General features: G+C 34.6%; 1 protein-coding gene across 10 annotated transcripts in view; it reads right to left on the reverse strand.

The window, feature by feature from the left end:
- The window catches only part of DCAF6 (DDB1 and CUL4 associated factor 6), a 179,938-nt gene that overhangs the window by 65,845 nt on the left and 94,894 nt on the right, over positions 1-19,199 (reverse strand). For 5 of the 10 annotated variants that reach the window (XM_049715486.1, XM_049715488.1, XM_049715479.1 and 2 more), the window contains 4 exons: positions 18,126-18,219; positions 16,378-16,497; positions 14,742-15,008; positions 5,321-5,491 (listed from right to left, as the gene is read on the reverse strand). In XM_049715486.1, the coding sequence (XP_049571443.1) occupies positions 5,321-5,491; positions 14,742-15,008; positions 16,378-16,497; positions 18,126-18,219 (652 nt within the window). The remainder of the gene's footprint in view (positions 1-5,320; positions 5,492-14,741; positions 15,009-16,377; positions 16,498-18,125; positions 18,220-19,199) is intronic. The other 5 variants (XM_033428015.2, XM_049715494.1, XM_049715490.1 and 2 more) reach the window with 1 other exon arrangement.

Here is a 19,199-nt window from a genome sequence, read left to right on the forward strand (position 1 = left end):
TTTCCATGTTGAAGACCAATCTTTAAGAAGAAATCCTTCTTGATCATAGCTTCCATTCTATTTTTAATTTTGGGTACCATGCAACTGTTTTTGGAAGGATTACTTTCCTGTCACATAAAACATCTGAAGTAAAATGTTTCTATATCACTAGATATTCAGAAATACAATACCCATATCTTCCAACTTACAGAAATATTTCCAAATGTTAACACAATAATCATCAGAATATCTAATATTAAAAAGACAAACAAGTATTAGTTCAATGCTGATTGCTTCAGTGTTTGCATACTCTATTCCATCTTTCTGTGAAATGTCTTCTAGAAAGCACTATCACAAAATAAAAATCTGACCATATGGTCCAATGATAATTTATTACAAAATGCAATACAATTGGTCAGCCTATTGGAAATATCTTAGATTATTATTATTTTTAAAGTAGAGATAAACTTTAAGCAAAAGCTCCTTCAGTCTAAGCTCAAGGTGTCTCATGGTTAATTACTGTGTATCTCCAAAAATTTCGTGTTTTAGTTTTGAGAAAATTCTTTAGCCCCTTGACATCTGAACTTTTTCAACTGTAGAAAAAAATAAGGAATTATAATCTAAGTAACAAGAACTCTTTAGTCAGACTCCCTGGGTTCAAATCTGGCTTTCCTACTCAGTAATACTGTAACCGTGGGCAAGTTATTTAACGTCTCTAAGTCTCAGTTTCTCCATCTGTAGAATGGGGATAATTACAATATCTACCACATACTGTTCTTGCGAAGATTTAATGAGATAATCCATGTAAACTACTTAGACAGCATATATGCTATTACTTGCTTGTTTTTCAGAAACATGGTGTTGAATGAAAAATGATAGGAGGCTGTTCTGAAAAACATGGAGCATGGTCCCGCATTTAAAGTGCCAAGAGACCCATCACTGTTTTGCTCAGGACCCTATCATTCAAAGTAGTTAAGAAGTACTTGCAGAACTATGTCAACATTACATCTGATTTACTAACTGCTTATGTTATTATAATCACTAAAAGCCTGGGTCAAACGCATCCGTTTGAGAAGAGCTACGTGTAACTGACATCACGGACACTGTGGGGAACTGGATGTTGTATAGAACCTGCTTGCACAGGACAGGGTAAGTGCTGATTTTTTCCAATATGGCTCAGTTTTGAAAAGCCCTTTAAAATATTCACCAATGTTTTATACCCTTTAAGGGGTATAAAATTTACTTTTTTCTTTTCCAATCGGCAAAACCGTGCCATAAAGTGAAAAAACAGTTCCTACCTGACACCCTCTCTAGGCTGGCTCCATGCTCCAGTGGGGCTCTGTGGTGGTTGGGCCAGTACCAGCAGACTCCACAGGGTGTTGTCACTCTGAGCAGGAGCCAGCAACCCATGACTTCAGGGGACCTGAAATGGAAAAAAAGAGTTGGGTTTAAAATCAGCCATATGCTGAATGCCTCTGCCATAGCTGTTTACGGCATTCATCTGATAAACACACATACAGCTCATTCAAAACCCTGAACGCGGGCTTCCCTGGTGGCGCAGTGGTTGGGAGTCCGCCTGCCGATGCAAGGGACGTGGGTTCGTGCCCCGGTCTGGGAAGATTCCACATGCCGTGGAGCGGCTGGGCCCGTGAGCCATGGCCGCTGAGCCTGCGCGTCCGGAGCCTGTGCTCCGCAACGGAGAGGCCACAACAGTGAGAGGCCCGCACGTACCGGAAATAAAAAAAAAAAAAATACCCTGAATGCTATCAACCTTACATGGCCATAAAATGAGGACATCTTGAGGTAGTAAGTTAAAGTCACTATAATTAAGATAGTCCATTACTATGTGTACTGTTCTACTTAGGAGTATAAAAACTTTATACAGTATTCTCTATCCCATTCTTATGCCATCTCTATAAATTATGGCAGGCCACGCTACTTAAATAAATCAATAATTGGGAAACTGAGGCATAAAGCAGCCAAACGACCTGCCCAAGGTCATTTGTCATAGGGCCAGGGACAAGAACTCAGTCAGTCTAACACCCAGGCAGTGATCTGATGAAGGCAAATTCATCTCTTTATGATTAAAAAAAAAAAAAAAAAAAGGAAGACTAGAAATGAGTTGTGATGTATTTCCTAAAAGCCTAGAAAAAAGTGCACTTTTTAAAAAAAACTAAACTGAAAATATTTTTAAAACATATATACACTGACTTCGAAAAATAAAAAGTTTGTAAATTAGCTATGAATAATTATCATTTACAGGTGTCAAAAATTCTTTTAGAGGAGTGGTTTTCAAAGTGTGCTTCAGAGAGCAGAAGTGGCTTGGGGGTGGCAAGAAGGACAAGGAGTTGGGTTGTCATTTCTTAACTCTCTTTATGTTCAATCACAACAGTGTCACTTTTATGTATTTTATATTAGAACTTCTCCATGAAATTCTGATTTCACAGCTGAAAAGAAGGGGGGGAAACCATTGTTTAAACATACCTTAACATCTATCTTATTTAGCTCATTTTAAATAGCACTTGGCGCCTTGGAATGATGTTTTAGTTTCCAACTGCCAAGAAATATTGCCATCATGCGCCTTCCCATTTGATCTCATTAAAATGTAGATTATTTCTATAAAATGGCTTGATGGCTTGATCCCATTTTCCTACAGAAATTAGGTATTAGGCAGATTCATCTTACACTTAGCCTTTCACAAAATATTCTCATGAGTCCTATATTTTGAAAAGAGAATGAAGTATTTATCAGACAATGTAATCATTCAGAAATTCTACACTTGTTAAAATTTCTTGGTTTCCAAATCACATTAATGGCTCCTTTGAATATCTTATACCTAAAAGGCTTCAATAGGTGAGAAAATGACAGAAGTATCATTTATTGACAGTATCATCACTTGCTGACACTGTGAAGACAACAACATATAATGGGAAAACGTTTTATGAGAATTGCAGTCTTCTAGTGTTAAAAAGTTAAAATCTAGAATGTTAATTCTGTGCTATTCTATATTGATGATTTTAGTAGTAACATCTAGCATGAGTGAATGGATCAATTAATGTCCATAATATACATACACAAAATTGTATTCATACATCATGAAGTATAAGAAAATGTTTTGCTAATTGTTATTCAAATAAAACCTATCTCCCTGTTGAATTTCATAAATTTAATTCCTATTCTGTATTTTTATAATTTGAATGTTTTGAAATGAAGAATTTTGCATTAAGTCAACTCATCTTTCCTCGCATCCAAAATTTACTAAATGGACAAAATATATATACTATATTAGTTGCCCTTCGTAACAAACTAACAATACATTATTTAACTGTTGTTAAAGTTTTTAATTACCAAATAGTGTTCCTAACATATGAGGATAGAATAAGATAAAAGTAACACTAACAAATGAACCCAGGCCATGTTACAGGTTAGACTTACTAAGGGTCTCATATGAATGCTATGTTAAAAGCATATGACATAGATGACGTATTTCACCTTGTAGGTGAAGGGAGCAACATACACTGAGTGACAGCACTAAGGGCCTCTAATATTGGTCCACGTGGGCAGCCTCAGCAGCCCAAGTAAGTTGTTTAATAACAAAATTAAGATAACATGTTTCTCAACTTCAAAACTGGCAAGGCATCTAACTCAACTTTGGCTTTTTAAAATATACTGGTTATCAAACTAGGCACTATTTAATAAGAATGATGCTTAGAGTTGGGAAAAGAGCATCTTATTTTACAAAGACCATATAATCACACTAAACCTTTCTGATTCTATAAAGAACTTGCTTTGATTCAAATTGATAAACTAGATATAAAGACTGAGTGTCAATATTTTCCTAATGTCCACAATGTACATTTCCCTACTGATAATGTAGACAGTCTTGCTTTATACTCAAATTCACTTTAATACTTGGTTTGTTATCTGCTAAATTTCAGTATTTAAAAAATATTTATACATGTAGGGATGCTTTATCTTCCTTCTTATTGTTTTATATGTTGTATATTTTTACTTTTAAAACCCCTGAGCTAGAGTTTTATACACAGCACAAAATCATAGCAAAATTTTTATCATTAAATGTCACAACTGTAATCTAATCAAACTTTCTTGTGAGTTTTAAGTATAGGAAAAGATTTCCCTATAGTAAGAGGAAAAAAAAAAAAAACCGACAGAGAGAGAGAGACATCTTCTTTGCTTGACTGATATTCTCTCCATTAATACAACACTAAGTTAAAAATCAGGTCCATAATTTGTTCCAAACATCACACCTATATTGCAGTTATTTAAATCTATTTTATTTCACCATGGTATTATATAATATGCTTTTATTATCACAGCACTTAGCGGAACAGATATTTATAAACTGGAGGTTGTCCAGTTCTACCAATAAACAGATTAATTCCAAGTAATTTAATCAGAGTTCTCAAAGTGACTAATTCCCAACTCATCACTCCTTAGGGTGCCAAAACAAAGTGTATCGAAGTAGTATAATCTCGTTAGTATGATAGCACCTACTATAGTACCTATAGTACAGGATACATAGTATCTACTATCCATCTTGAAAGAATTAAGTTGACAGATTCTTTTATGTGATATCTTTCACTAATTCTTTCAACAAATGTTTATTGAGCATCATGAGCTTTTTGGCCATTATAAAAAACTTGAGCCACTAAAATACTCAACGAAAAAGAGAGTGACACAGATTATTACTGTCTTATCAGAGTTTTATCACATAAAAACAGGAACATAAAACTGGAATATTTTTGTTGCCCTGTATACCAGAAAGTTGATTATGTGTAGGAGGAATAAGTAAGCAAATATTGAAAAATTTCAAATAATTACAGAAGGGGATGATTGAGTCAGCATGCTAGAACAGCCAAACAACATTATAATTCTAAAATCTATCAGTACTAGGTTTATATGGGAATAGAAATACTGGTTAACTTTCAAAGCAAAAAAAAAAAGAAGAGGAGCTAGGAGCCGTAAGTACAGTTATCATCTCAGCATATAGGAAATTTCAACAGAACTATCAATGCAGGCTCTAAGTTCACTAGATTATCACATAGTATCTCATTAGCCATAAAAGTAATAAATATTTGCCCTTCTCTAAAACCACAAATAAAATAATGGACTATTTTATATTTGTCTCTCTAGCAAGTGCTGCTGCCAATCTGTCCCTCTAGCATGTGATGGTAAATTTCACCATATGCAAGAAACGGAGGGAGAAGCTGCAAGCGCATCAGCTTTCTTTGGAAGGGGAAAAGGGAAGCATCTTATTACACAGCAGCAGTGTTAAAAAACCAACTCTACGAGCTGCTTAAGGACACTGGACATTAATAACCTGAAGCCTGAGGGTCCTGTGAAGAGCCCTCACGAGAAGACTGATCAGAAGTGGAAGGCTGTTGCTGGGTACGCACAGCTAGCTCCTGCTGCCTCTGCTGCTCAGCCTTCTTAAGCCTCAGTTGTTGCAGGCGCTTACGGAGCAAAGCTATCTCAGGCCCCCTTAGAAATTCTGACACAGATAGGAAAAGAAAGGTGAAAAGATAATAATAAAACAGAACATAGTAAGAATCTGATTATACATTAAAGACAGAAGGGTATAAATAAAACACATGTCTCATAGAGGAATACTAAAAACAAATTACTCAAAAAAATTACTGATCATTAAATTATGAAAAACTATACATACTTACACACCCAAATGCTTCTATTTAACTATGATGAATTAGACACATAGAGTTCTCTAAGAGTATTTAAGTAATTAAACGGAATGAAAGTAAAGTCTTCCATAAGCAAAAGTGAACATTGCTTTCCTAATTGCATCTCTTTTTACAATACTAAGAAAAATTGAAAACTATCAGTTACCTCATTTACTCTATATACAAAAACTACTAATTTCAATCAAATAATTAAGATTATGAAAAAGTTATGCATTTGGAAATAACTCTTGAAATTTATTAGTAGAGAGCCCTTTAAAAAGTAAAAGTTTTATATTTTTCAGCTAAAATGTTTCTTTTTATGTTGGAATTATCATTTACTTTTTCTTTTGAGCTGAAAAATATTTACATAATCTTTAACATTTTCTTAAACTTTATCTGAGGCAGTGGTCACAGATAAAAAATAAAAATAGTATAACATGAAATTCTGCAGAGAATACTGAATACCTACTAGGTATGAGGCACTGTTTTAGGCTCTGGGGATAAATAAAACATTGAACAAAAAAATAGTCCCTACTCATTTGTTCTGAGAGGAAAACAGACATCACTGCACACATACACACACATATATAATATACATGTATGCATTTATCTGTGTCAAGTAGGGATAATTGCTATGAAGTAAATTGGGCAGGGTAAGATCAGAGTGATGAAGATTGTGGGAGAGTGGTTGTTGTTTTATGTATGGTCATAAGGGAAGGCTTCTCCTCCTAAGATGATTTTTGAACAAAGACCTCAAGGATGTGAGGGAGTAAACCACATGGATATCTGGAGGAAGAGTGTTCCAGGCAAAGGAAAGAGCAAACACTAATGTTCAGAGGGGGAAGTATATCTGGATGTGGGATATATACTACAGGTAACGGCAGAAAAATTTGCTGATAGTTTAGATGCAGAGTGATCCCAAAGTTTTTGGTGTAGATAACAGGAAAAATGGAGTTGCCATTTATTGTGACGGGAAGAATAGAGAAGGAGCAAGTAGTATTAGAGGGAAGAAAAAAACTAACAGATATCCGAGTGGAGAAACTGAGTAGGGACTCACTGTAATAGTCTAGAATTCACCAGTAAATGTGGATGTCACTGATGATGTTACTTTAAGCCACATTAAGAGAGTAAGTGATAATAAAGAAGTCTAAGAACTAAATTCTGGGACACTTCAGTGTTTAAGAGAAGGAAGAACAGGAAGAGTAAGGAGAATCCAGTGAGGAGGCTGGAGAACTGAGTGAGCCAAGTTTTGTGAGCTCAGTGATGAAAGTGTGTCAAGAAGGATAAAGTAAGCAGCTGTGCCTGCTGATACAATGAAAAAGATACTGACCGAGAACTAACCACAATGAAGACTTTGACAAGAGCCATTTCAGTGAAGTCACAGGGGCCAAAACCTGGCTGGAACAGGTTCAAGAGAAAGGGGAAGTAAAGAAGTAGAGGGACAAAGCATATATACTTTTTCTAGAAGTTTTGCTGCCAGTGGGGAACAGAGAAATTGGCTGATTGTTGGTGGGAGAACAGAATCAAGGGAGGTTTGTTTGTCTTAGTTTGGGAGATAATTCATACGTTTGTATGCTGATGGACAATGTTTAATTGGGAGGAGGAAGAAAGATAATGAATGAGAAGTGGGCAAATGTGGGAATGATGTCCTTGAGTAGACCAAAGGAGGTGAATTACAGTGGATAAGAGGAGGAATTGGCTTTAGATAGGTGCAGAAAAATGTCATCCACTCTAACCAAAGAGGAGGCAGAGTATATGAGTAGAGATTAGTTGTAGATTTGATGGAGGGAGCACATGGAATTTCTCTCACTGACACTGACAGCAAATTATACAAACTACCAAATAACTTTCAGCCTCTTTTATATAGATTATAAGAGTGTAAAATTTGGTTTGTTGTTTCAGAATCAATCATGCCAGAGACACTAACCTCTTGTTACCATGTCCCCTATTTATAAAGAATTTTATTCAATTGGCAGTTAAGGTTTAACAATTCAAGTGTCATCATAGTCTCTCATTGCTAGCTCCTCCTAGAAAATTCTCCAGTACCAAGTAGGATAGTATTCATTAACAAATAAATTGTGACACTCAATAGTGTAATGCCTTCTTTTTAGGTATATACATATACCATAGTTACTGTCAGCATAGTAGTAACACTTTTAGCAACATAAAATAAAGCATTATTATGCAGCCATAAAGTTTGTCATTTTATACTTCAAAAGAAATTACCATAAAGAGAGAGATTACAGATATGTCAAGTTTTGCTAAGAAAACTGGAAAAAAAAACTCACAAAAAATTCACCCAACTTCATGGTTGTTTCAAACCCTCTCTCTTGCACTGCCAAATGTTTTATGTCTCCATCCTAGACCCACTAGGTGATGTAGCAAATCAATAGCAGGCTCTAAATATAAGCAGTGGTGCTCTGTAACTTGGAAAATTAAGATTTAGTTACCAAAAAAAAAAAGATTTAGTTATGATAATGTCATGAACCATTAATTCAATGCTCCCAGTGCTTTTCAAAGAAGAATTTGTTTGCTTATTTGAAGGCTGGTTGTATGTCTCCCCAGCCAAGTTAAAAAAAAAAAAAAAAAAATTGAGGCTAGGGAAAGAAGTCATCACACAGCTAACTAGGAAAGGCAAATACTGAATTAAAAATTCCAAGCAGAAATACCCGTCTAAACAAATAGTTCTGCTAGCAGTTTGAAGTATTAAAGGCACATAAGACACATACACATTACATCTTTTTAAAAATGTATAAACAAACATATATAATTTGTAATATGAATAAATGCTTGGAGAACTAATTTTTGTTAACATTAGCCAAAATCGAAAGTGAATACACTGAATACCTTTGGGTTGAATTTTAAAAACAATAACAAAACAATCCTCAATAATGAGTCAGGAACTGCTAATGGGAAATTTGTACTTTCATCTCCTGAAACTACTAACCTTGCTCTTCTTGTTTTTTTCTGAAAGACTCTAGGCTAGTCTCCCTAATGACAATTCCCACTGATGGAAAAGAACAATAAACAATAGTTGAGCCAACAAAGGTCCATTTGGTTCTAACCTCAAATCCTGCCTCTCTTCCAATACATAGGGTCTTTTGTCCTGGACACTGGATTATTTTTATATCTAATTTGGTGGTACTTTATCTGCTTGCTATCAACTGTCCCCCACTCCCAACTTGCTCCTCTGTCCAGGTGATCCTTGTGTTTTTTTTCTCCTAGAACTGGTCACTCCTTTACTGACTTCCAAGTTCCTCTGATCTCTTCTTTAGTTTCCCCAAAGTGGAAGTCACTAACCTAATATTTCCACTTGTTTCTAATCTCTAAATTGCCTATATCTCATCTGACTAGATCCTGATCCCCTTTAAGGAAACTATAAACTGAATATCTGGGCTTTGAAAGGTTTGTTTTGCTATGCCATACAACAAAGTTCTTACTTCCCCAGGAATTTTTCTACAGAGCTCAATTCAGCTATAACAATTATGAAAGGACCTAAATAAATGTATAAACCTGAGCAGACACAGTAATTTGTAAATAAGCAGGAATCCACACATAAGCCATGAAACACTATCTTTAAAAAAATTCAATTCTCATGGTCTGAGTGGTCCATTAATTAGAAACACATGGATCCTTTAGGTGACTCACTTCTCAAGGTGAGCCCCCAAAACTGAGTTTTGTATGTACTGATATCCCCACCCAATTCAAAGAAACCACCTTCTCTTTCTTAGATTAAAGTAAGACCAAAGGAGGCAATTAAACTATAACACACTGGAATGAATGCCTCATTTAACAGTCTCTCATTATAAGAAGCTCCTTACCATGGAAAAAAATTACAGATAACACACAAAATGAAGACATTTCTAGACTTAGTTTAAGAAACAACTAAAAGTGATGTCTGATAGGCATTACTAAGAAAGAAAAAAATATTTTATAGTTACTTTGAAATACTTTTTATAAATAAAACTCTGAAGATTTCATTTTAACCGATATAGTTTCAGCTCACAGTCATACCTATCTGGTTTTTAAATAGATAATCTTATAACCATATTTTCAAAGGTACAGTCTTTTGTTAAATATTCAAAAAAAGAATATGTATGACATAAGAATCAAAATGTTAGATTCTGGGTTATGTATATAGAATGTAGTTTCAAATGGTCTATGTGAATGAAAATAAAATTCAAGAATATGAAGGGTGAAGATGTCCAAATTGTAAAAAAAGATCTACCAACTGACTTCAAATTCCACTTCAGTATATTTTATCTTCCTAATTCAGCTACTATACCCAAAGCCAACTCTGTGGCCCCCTCTAGATACACTATTCTTCAGGTATGCATTTTATATATTAACCTCACTGTGGCTCCATTTCTTCTTCCTACCCATATTTCTGTCTTGATTTTATCATTTATCAAAATGATTTTTTAAAAGTATTTCCAGGGGCTTCCCTGGTGGCGCAGGTGAGAGTCCGCCTGCCGATGCAGGGGACACGGGTTCATGCCCCGGTCCGGGAGGATCCCACATGCCGCGGAGCGGCTGGGCCCGGGAGCCATGGCCGCTGAGCCTGCGCGTCCGGAGCCTGTGCTCCGCAACGGGAGAGGCCACAACAGTGAGAGGCCCGCGTATCGCAAAAAAAAAAAAAAAAAAAAAAAAAAAAAATGTATTTCCATAAGTTGTCATAAAATATTTCTGGAACTAAGTTATTCAGTCTTATGTGGTCTGGACAGCCAAGGGCAAATAATGGATCCAAAAGCAATAAATGACTGGATATCCATTCACAGCATCTTCCCTAGGTATCATAAAATTTGCAGAGCCTACTGGAAACATCCAGAATGAATGAAATGGGACTGAAACTATAAAGACTATAATATAGCTAAATATTCTATATAGGTTATACTAGCTTAAAGATAACAGTCTTAACAGTATCACTAAAGAGTGACTATTGTTGGGAAGAAAAAGAGGCTTAGGTAGAACAAGATAAATAAAATCTCTGTATGAGAGAATTTTCTAATAAGAGAAAATAAGTCATAAATAAATGAATAAAAAATAAAATAATTACAAATTTTAATAAGTACTTTTCAGGAAATAAATAGGGCTATATAAAAGAAAAGAAAATTTTAGGGAGGATAGGAAAGGAAGATGAATCTAGCTAGGGTAGTTATCAAAGACCTCCCTTGGGTGACATTTGAGCTGAGAACCAAAAAAAAAAAAGGAAGAGCTTCTCAGGTACAGAGATCAGTAAGTACAAAGACTCAGAATCCAAAAGAAAGAGGCAGAAGAAAACTTGGCACATTCCAGGAACTGAAAGAAAACCAGTACAGCTGGAGCGTAATGATCATTAGGAAGTGAGAATGTGGTATGAAATGAGGCTAGAGATAGGCAAGGGCCCAGCCATATAGGTTCTTTTAGGTCCACAGTAAGGACTTTGAGTTTTTTCTCTTGTATTTATATTCATAAACGCAATTAGAAGTCTCTGAAGGGTTTTAGACAACAAAACTATATAATCTGATTTTACATTTTAAGATACTCATACTGGTTGTTGCATGGAGAATAAATTATAAGGGAACAAGAGTAAATGAAGAGAGACCAATTAGTGGACAACAAATGATGTAAGATGGAAAGATGTAGAACATATTTTAGACACAGAACAGAACTTGCTGATGGATTGGGTGTGGGACATGAAGGAAAGCAAGGAATCAGTAACTCACAGCCTATTAAAATAAGCACATGAGCAGTAGTTACAATTTACTAAGATATGAAATGACCAAGATGAAAGAGATTAGTGAGACGGGAAGGATAGGAGGATAAATTAAATTTCAGTTTGGACATGTTAAACCTAAGATGTCCAAAGATAACCAAAAAGAAGTCAAATAAGCAGTTGGACACAGGAGTCTATAACTCAGGGTAGAAAATCAGATTGTCAATATACATTTGGGAATCATCAACTTAGAGGAGATATTAAATGCTACGGGAATTGATGCAATTAACCAGGGATAGAGTGCATGTAGAGAAGAGAGCACAGACTAGGGGTTTTACTAAAATACAGAGAATTATAGAATAAGAAATATTAAAAATGGTTACTGAATACCAGCCAGAGTTGCTAATAAGAGTAAGTAGGCAAAAGTGGTGTCATAGATGCCAAAAAAGGAAAGTGTTTCAAAAAAGAAGTGACAGGCTATGTTAAAAGCAACTGGGTTAAAAAATCTACTAAGTACGAACAAAGAAGTATACTTTAAAACAGGCAACATGGAAGTCACTGGTGACTTTGACAAAAAGGTTCAGTGGAAAAGGAGGTTAAAAGGCAGAGTGGAGTTGGTTGATAAATAAGTAGAAGATGGTAAGAAAATGGAGACAGTATATGTAAGCTATTCTTTTGAAGACTCTGATTATAAAAGGAGCAAAGACATGAGTCTGGAGGGGAATATGGGACAGTTAAGAGATATTTTTAAGACAGAAGATAATTATAGAGCATGTTTGAGGTGGAAAGGAAAAATTCAGTAGAAAAGGTAATAATAAAGACGCAGGAGAAGGAGCAAAGTCCTTGAGAAGCTGGAAAGAGGTGCACTGGCCAGCTTTTGTTAGGAGCAGATACACTTCTTCCCAAAATGGGACTGCTTCTGTCACAGACAATGTGAGTCTAGATGCTGGAAAGTTGGGAGATTCAAAAGAAGGAAAGTGAACGCTTTTATTCCCCCACTGTGAATGAAGGAAGGTTATCAGCTAGGGGGTGGGATGAGGGTAAAGGGCGGTGCTAAAAGTTTGAGAGACATGAAGGTGTGAAACAGACATTCTGTCTAGGTGCTGAGCAACAGTGTTGGAAGACTGCTTTAACGCGGAGCGCCAATGAAATCTGTGGTCGTGAATTTCTTCACTATCAGTGACTCAGCTGCAGACTAAGAGAAGGCAAATAATTAGGTTCAGTCAGAGATGGAGTTTTGCCAGGCAAGTCTTCACATTCCCACTGTCCCTCTCCCTCAATCCGGTAAAAGTGACAGAGGAAATGCAAAGGACCTGAATGAAAGATACAAACATTTACATAAAGAGGTATACACAGCAAGGCAAGAAATTTGTTTTCTCCATCTCTATGCAAGGCAATAATAGAAATCATGGTTCTAGGGTGATACTCCCACCTACATGGACAATTCCTACCATCCACAAACCCATCTGGACTTAGAAGCGAATAAAAGATTGAGAAAAAAAACAACACAAAACATAAAGAGCATTAAGTCCTTATTGTTAAAATGCTAAACTCTGGGATTATGAAAGGCCTATTGTCAAAACAATCACAGACATAATCTTTAGATGTTACATCTAATATCAAATCATCTTCCTCAACAGCAATACTGTCTTGGTAACATGGAAATATTCCAATTTTCCATAGTTTAGTCAGCCAAAATTCTTTCCATAACCTACCAGTTAAAAGTATCTCCTATGTTTCTTTGAAAAATGTATAGACAAAAGTGCCAAGTCATGTTCAATGTTGCTTGATCATCACAAAAATGTTGTTTTCTATTTCAATGATTCAATGAAATAAATAGTATTCAAGTATTTAATACTTACATCAAATATTAAAAAGGATTTAGTAATTTCAAATGTAGTATTAGAATGTGTTAAGTATCTAGGACAAAAAGGAAAAATGAAATTCCATACTAAGGAGTTTACTCAGAAATGTGTTTAAGAAACAATTGGAATCAGTTAAGATTCAGTGGAACGTGAACATGAGCTAGGGAATCCTCTTGCTAAGTTTTGACCGAACTTCTAATTGATCAGAATCTTTAAGACTATTCCCAAGAATGCTATCACTTTAAAAAGTCTTGTTTTTACCAATTTTACCTGTTTTGAAAAGTAAACTTTTAAAGAATTCTGTCCAGACTTCCTTAACCCTCCAAAATATTTTATTTTCCCATAACTTGAAATGCTGTAACAATTAGAATGTGGAAAATCTAATTTCATAGCTCATCTTTAGGTTATTATTATAGGTAAATTGTACACAAGTGTTATTTAACAGCCACATAATTGAGTCTGGCTTCTATTCCCAGAAACTGAAAATGAATTACCAAAAATGGGATATACTGATAAAAGAGTGCTTAATTTAAAACACCCCATATTTGGTGATCTGGCATCAGATTTCAGAGAAGCAAGAATAAAGTGACAGTTTGGCAGTTAAGCTGTTAGGAATTTTTTTTATAGGCTTTAGCTGAGGCCTGCCAGATGTATCTTTAGTTGCTAATATTTTTGATTCTATATCGAGGAATATACTTCCTTAGAAAAACTCAAAGAAAAATATGAATGAACATCTTGTTGGTTATTATAATTACATGTATATATTTAAAATGTCAAGTAAACTACAGACATATCTGCTAAAGATTACTATGTAAACACTAGCACATTCCATAGCTGGGGGTGGGGTGGGGTGTTTGAACATGAGGAGTTGTAATATTGAGAGGAAAACACAATTTTAACAGAATTTAGAAGTTGATTTTTTTCACCAACATCAAATACCAAGAAGACAAGGATTTGTTAAAATAATTTTTTCACGTAAATACAGGAGAAGTAATTCTTTTGGTAAGTTGTATACACTGTTGACAAGAGACCATGTAAAATTCATCATAAAGAACGTATTAAAAGTATGTCATGATTTGAGGAAAAATAATAAAAAAGAACATAAATACAATGGATCTAATAATAATCAGGGCTATATTTTCACTATCACTTTAACACAGACAACCAAAAAAGCTTAAGAAAGATATTTTGGTCTATAAAAATAATTGTTAAGTCAAGTGCATTAAACTATGTCAAAACACTATCTGCTGGTACTTACATTTTTTAAAGAACTGTCTCGTATAAACTGAAGATTCCCACTATTTGTTAAAATTCATGCAAGTGAGGCATACTTGAATTTTGTTTTTAAGTTACACATTCACATATTACATGTCACTTTGATCATTTATTCCAGCAAGAATAAGTTGATGTGATTTAGTATCTTTCAAGATAGCCCCAAAAGAAGTTTTCATTATCAGAAATCATCAGATGAACCACAGCCTATTTAAAGAGTAACATCCTCACCAGACTGATGATGTGTATGGTGTCCAGATGCCTCAACAGACTGCCTTTGTTCACTGACTGGAGAAGACAGCAAAGAAGTAGAATGAGGGCTTTCTGTAGAAGATGATGCTGAATGAGCCTGAGCTGACATCGTAGAGGATGTAGAAGGCTGAAGAAACTGTTCAGCTGGAGTGTCTACTTCCATAGCAGTTTCATTTTCACCCACTTCCAAATCAGTACTTGATGGGACCGTAGGAAGAGTTGAAACATCTGACTGACTAGTTCCACCTTCAAGAAACACATCATAATACAAATTCAAATACTAAATGCTTTCCAAAACTAACTACACTAGAGATATGTTCAAGAAATACGTGTGCGCGCACGTGCGCGCACACGCGCACACACACACACACAGAGAAACAGATAATTTCAGGATATCAAAAGCACCCACCAGGCTAATTAATAGGGGTAAAAAATCTACCTATGGCACATTCTTGTTGTAGTAATCAACCTTTCAAGCAAAATGCTCAGTATGGTAGCTTGACTTACACAAAGCTAAATACCAGCTTGAAAGATTCCTATTAATAATGTCTAGTTCCTTAAGTTTGAAGATGATGATTCTGATTTAATAGCTGGATAATAGGATAATGGACTTATATTAATATATTTCTACTCTAAAACATAATGTCCTTGGTAAAATATTTAATAAAAAAATTTTACTAACAAGAGTAAAGCTACAAATAGGTCATAACAAGATTAAGTTCCTGATTCCCATTTCATTAGCAGTAACGTTTTAACCACTAAAATAACATGATGCAGTCATGATTTTAAAAGGCTTGAATGTCTACTATGTGTTGTGCTAGGCCTTGTGCTATCTGCAAAGGAATAATTAAGAATACTCAATAAACATTAAAAATTTCCTTGATTTTGCTTCAAATCTATATTATTAAAAGAAAGATAGAATGAACTAATCAAGTTCATGTCTTGCAAGATCCAACTACTACAGAATATAAACATTTTTCTGTTAATCATCTTGATTTAAATATTTCTTAAATTTAAGCACAAACGTAATAACTCTTAAGCAAATCCATAGTCTAAGAAATTTTTTTAAGTTTGTATGCAGAATTTAACAAGAACCATTTATGGATGAAATTCAATAGAATTTTTCATTTTGGGACTTAAAACATTTAGGAGTTAACTTTCACACTCCTGATTTTGGACAGAGATAAGTAACTTGCCAAAGACCACAAAACTGGAAAGTAGTGAACCAAAATATGAAAACAGGTCAGCTAACACCAGACACAGCAATTGACAGCCATTGTATATAAGTAACCAAAAGAAGAAACTACTTAATTATATAAAACTTATCTAAAGAGTTTTATCTGTATCCCTTCTCAGAGCACATACAAAAGTATTTACAGTATGGGATATCAGACTCTCTTACTTTTTATGAGAAAAGCAAAAAATGAAGGCTAGGTCTAGAGGAGCAAATTATACCAAATACCCTTTGTTCTCTACTGCTCCACACAATACAATAAGAACCTTATGATTACTAAAGATATAAAATATGGTATACATTAGATGATATAAATAAAACTGACTTCAATAAATAGTTTTTGCAGGTTTTCTGGTAACTTTAATTAATAACAAAAATTACCTCTGGGTCGAGATCTTCCTCGTCCTCTATTGCTTTGTGCGACTTCGCTTGCTTCTTCAAACCACCTTGATAACATGTCAGACATTCTCTGCATCAATGACACGTTGGGACTTTGCTCCCCTATGACAACACAGGTCTTATCAGTGAATTTAGGAATAGGTCAGGATCTTTCATTAATGCAAAAACCTTGATTTGAAGGCTTTAAAATGAAAGCAATTTTAAAAACTCAAATTGCCTAAATAAATTATATGACTGTATATATAAACCTATTAGGGCTATCATCACATTTTATAGTAAATGTTTATATGAATGACTCTCCATTTCTATTTTGAGTTCCTCAAGAACAGGACTTACATCTCCTACATGTTTGCCAATTCTTAGGTACTTCCACACTACCACCCCTACCCCAACCCACATCTTTAGTTCTAAGAGCAGACAGCTAGGAAGGGCTCATGAATTCTAAGTTGAACAGATTGAAAGAAAAGTTTGACCTCTCACTTAAATTTCCTTAAACTGAAGGTTTGCCCTCTCACTTAAATTTCCCTAAACTGAATTTATTTTTATCATCATTTACTGCAAATTCCACATAACTGAAATTAACAGAAACCAGAAAATGTTTTATTTATCTCTTTCCTCCCGCCTTGTCTCCCCTCAAATATATGAGTATATTCTTAAGGACATTTTCAAATTAAGTATCACATCAAATTGAAACTGTGACAATTCTATTTTACAATCATATAATTTAAAATGGAAATCATTTGTTTTTGAATTTTCTGTGAAAACAGAATTTATTTTATGCTTTATTACCTTTATATAATGTAGCTTTATATTTTAAAATATATTAAATAATACCAACAATAATATATTGGGAAATATGCTTTTGATCTTAAAAGATTTCAGAAATCATTAGAATAAGATTTTTGCTATAGATCCGTTTATTAAAATCACACACATTACTTCTATTTTAAATGTGCCGTCTTAAGAGACTTCCCTGGTAGCACAGTGGATAAGACTCTGCACTCCCAATGTAGGGGGCCCGGGTTCAATCCCTGGTCAGGGAACTAGATCCCACACGCATGCCACAATTAAGAGTTCACATGCCACAATTAAGAGTTAGCATGCCACAACTAAGGAGCCTGCCTGCTGCAACTAAGACCCAGTGCAACCAAATAAATAAATTATATATATATATATTTTTTAATTCTGTAAAAAAAAAGTGTGCCATCTTAACACTCCCAAAATAGTAGTTTCTTATGCTTATCAAAGATTGCATGCTTTAATAATAATAATAATAATATTATTAGGCATCTGATAGGATGCCTCAAAATACAAAGGCATCTGATAGGAGGAAAAAACAATTTTTTAATGTGCTCTTATAAAAGTCTCAGATTGGAAACTGGGAGTTTTTATTGCTCTTTATATCAAATACAAAGGCAAAAATTACTATGTTTGATAATACCCAATGTTTTTGTGGCAAAAGACATTCTTACACTTTCAGTGGGAATACAAAAGAGTGCATACTTTTCAGAGGGTAATTTGATAACTATCAAAATTAAAATGTAATTATCCAGTGACCCACACACTCTACTTTTAGGAATTTATCCTAAGATACACTTGCACAAGTATGGTAAGATATGTATGAAGATGTTTGTTACAGCATCACTTATAATAGTGAAAAAAATGGAAACAAGTTAAAATATTAATTTTTAAATACCACATTTTTTAAAAGCTGACCAAAGTATAGTTACCATCTCTTTCTCGTTCACTTTCAGGCCTTGCTCGGGGTCCAGTATCTGACCAATCACCACGAAGTCTCAAACGCTTAACTGGAGGCTGTCGTAACTAAAAGATGAGGAGAGAACTCTCTTGCTCAATTCTTAAAGCACACTGTAAGTCTAATAGATTCTTTCCATCTTCTTACTTCCTTTATTGAGATGCTAATCAAACTATGAAAGATAGCCATAAATATCCACTGATGTTGACACCTGTACTTATTATCTTCAGCCTAAAGTTTGAATGCAACTTTAAAATCATGTAAATGTGATATCGAATCCTACCTGTATCACTTTCCAACTGACAAGAGGAAAGTTATCTAACTACATTGAGCCTAAGTTTTCTATTATTATGATAAATACAGTCTAGGTAAAGTACCCAAATACCTAACTGGCAATAGAAGTAATCATTATTTTATTATTATTATTGACAATTTGCTCTCTGGTTCTCCCCCAGTACCTATTCCAACCCTGCATTACTCACCTCAGTGTCTCTACTCTACCTTGTTGCTCTCATTCTCAACTATTAACTTTTCCTCCTACTTCAGAGAAAATAAAGTCAGTTCTACAGAAATGACATAAATTTCCTCAGCTGCATTCTACAACTTACCTATATCTACTTCTTAATTCCTTGCAATCTTTCTCAGGACATGGATCACTTGTTTTGTTTAAGCTTAGTCTCTATCTGTGCTTTTTATTTCATTCCTTGAACAATTATTCTCTCTATATCTACATTCATCTCTTCTCTCTTGGTTCTTCCTCACAATATGCTAAAGGTTCTTATCATTTTTAATAAACAGAACACCTCAATTTCATATTTCTATCCAGCTACACTCTTTTCTCATGCTTTCTGAAGCTTTACTGTCAAGCCTCTTTTAAAAAGTCTATATTCAGGGTGGGGGGGATCAACTGGGAGACTGGGATTCACATATATACACTAATATGTATAAAGTAGATAACTAATGAGAACCTGCTCTATAGCACACAGAACTCTACTTCACTGTACAGTAGAAACTAACACAACATTGTAAAACAACTATACCCCAATTT

Source organism: Orcinus orca, chromosome 1 (assembly GCF_937001465.1).
Source record: "Orcinus orca chromosome 1, mOrcOrc1.1, whole genome shotgun sequence".
NCBI lineage: Eukaryota > Metazoa > Chordata > Mammalia > Artiodactyla > Delphinidae > Orcinus > Orcinus orca.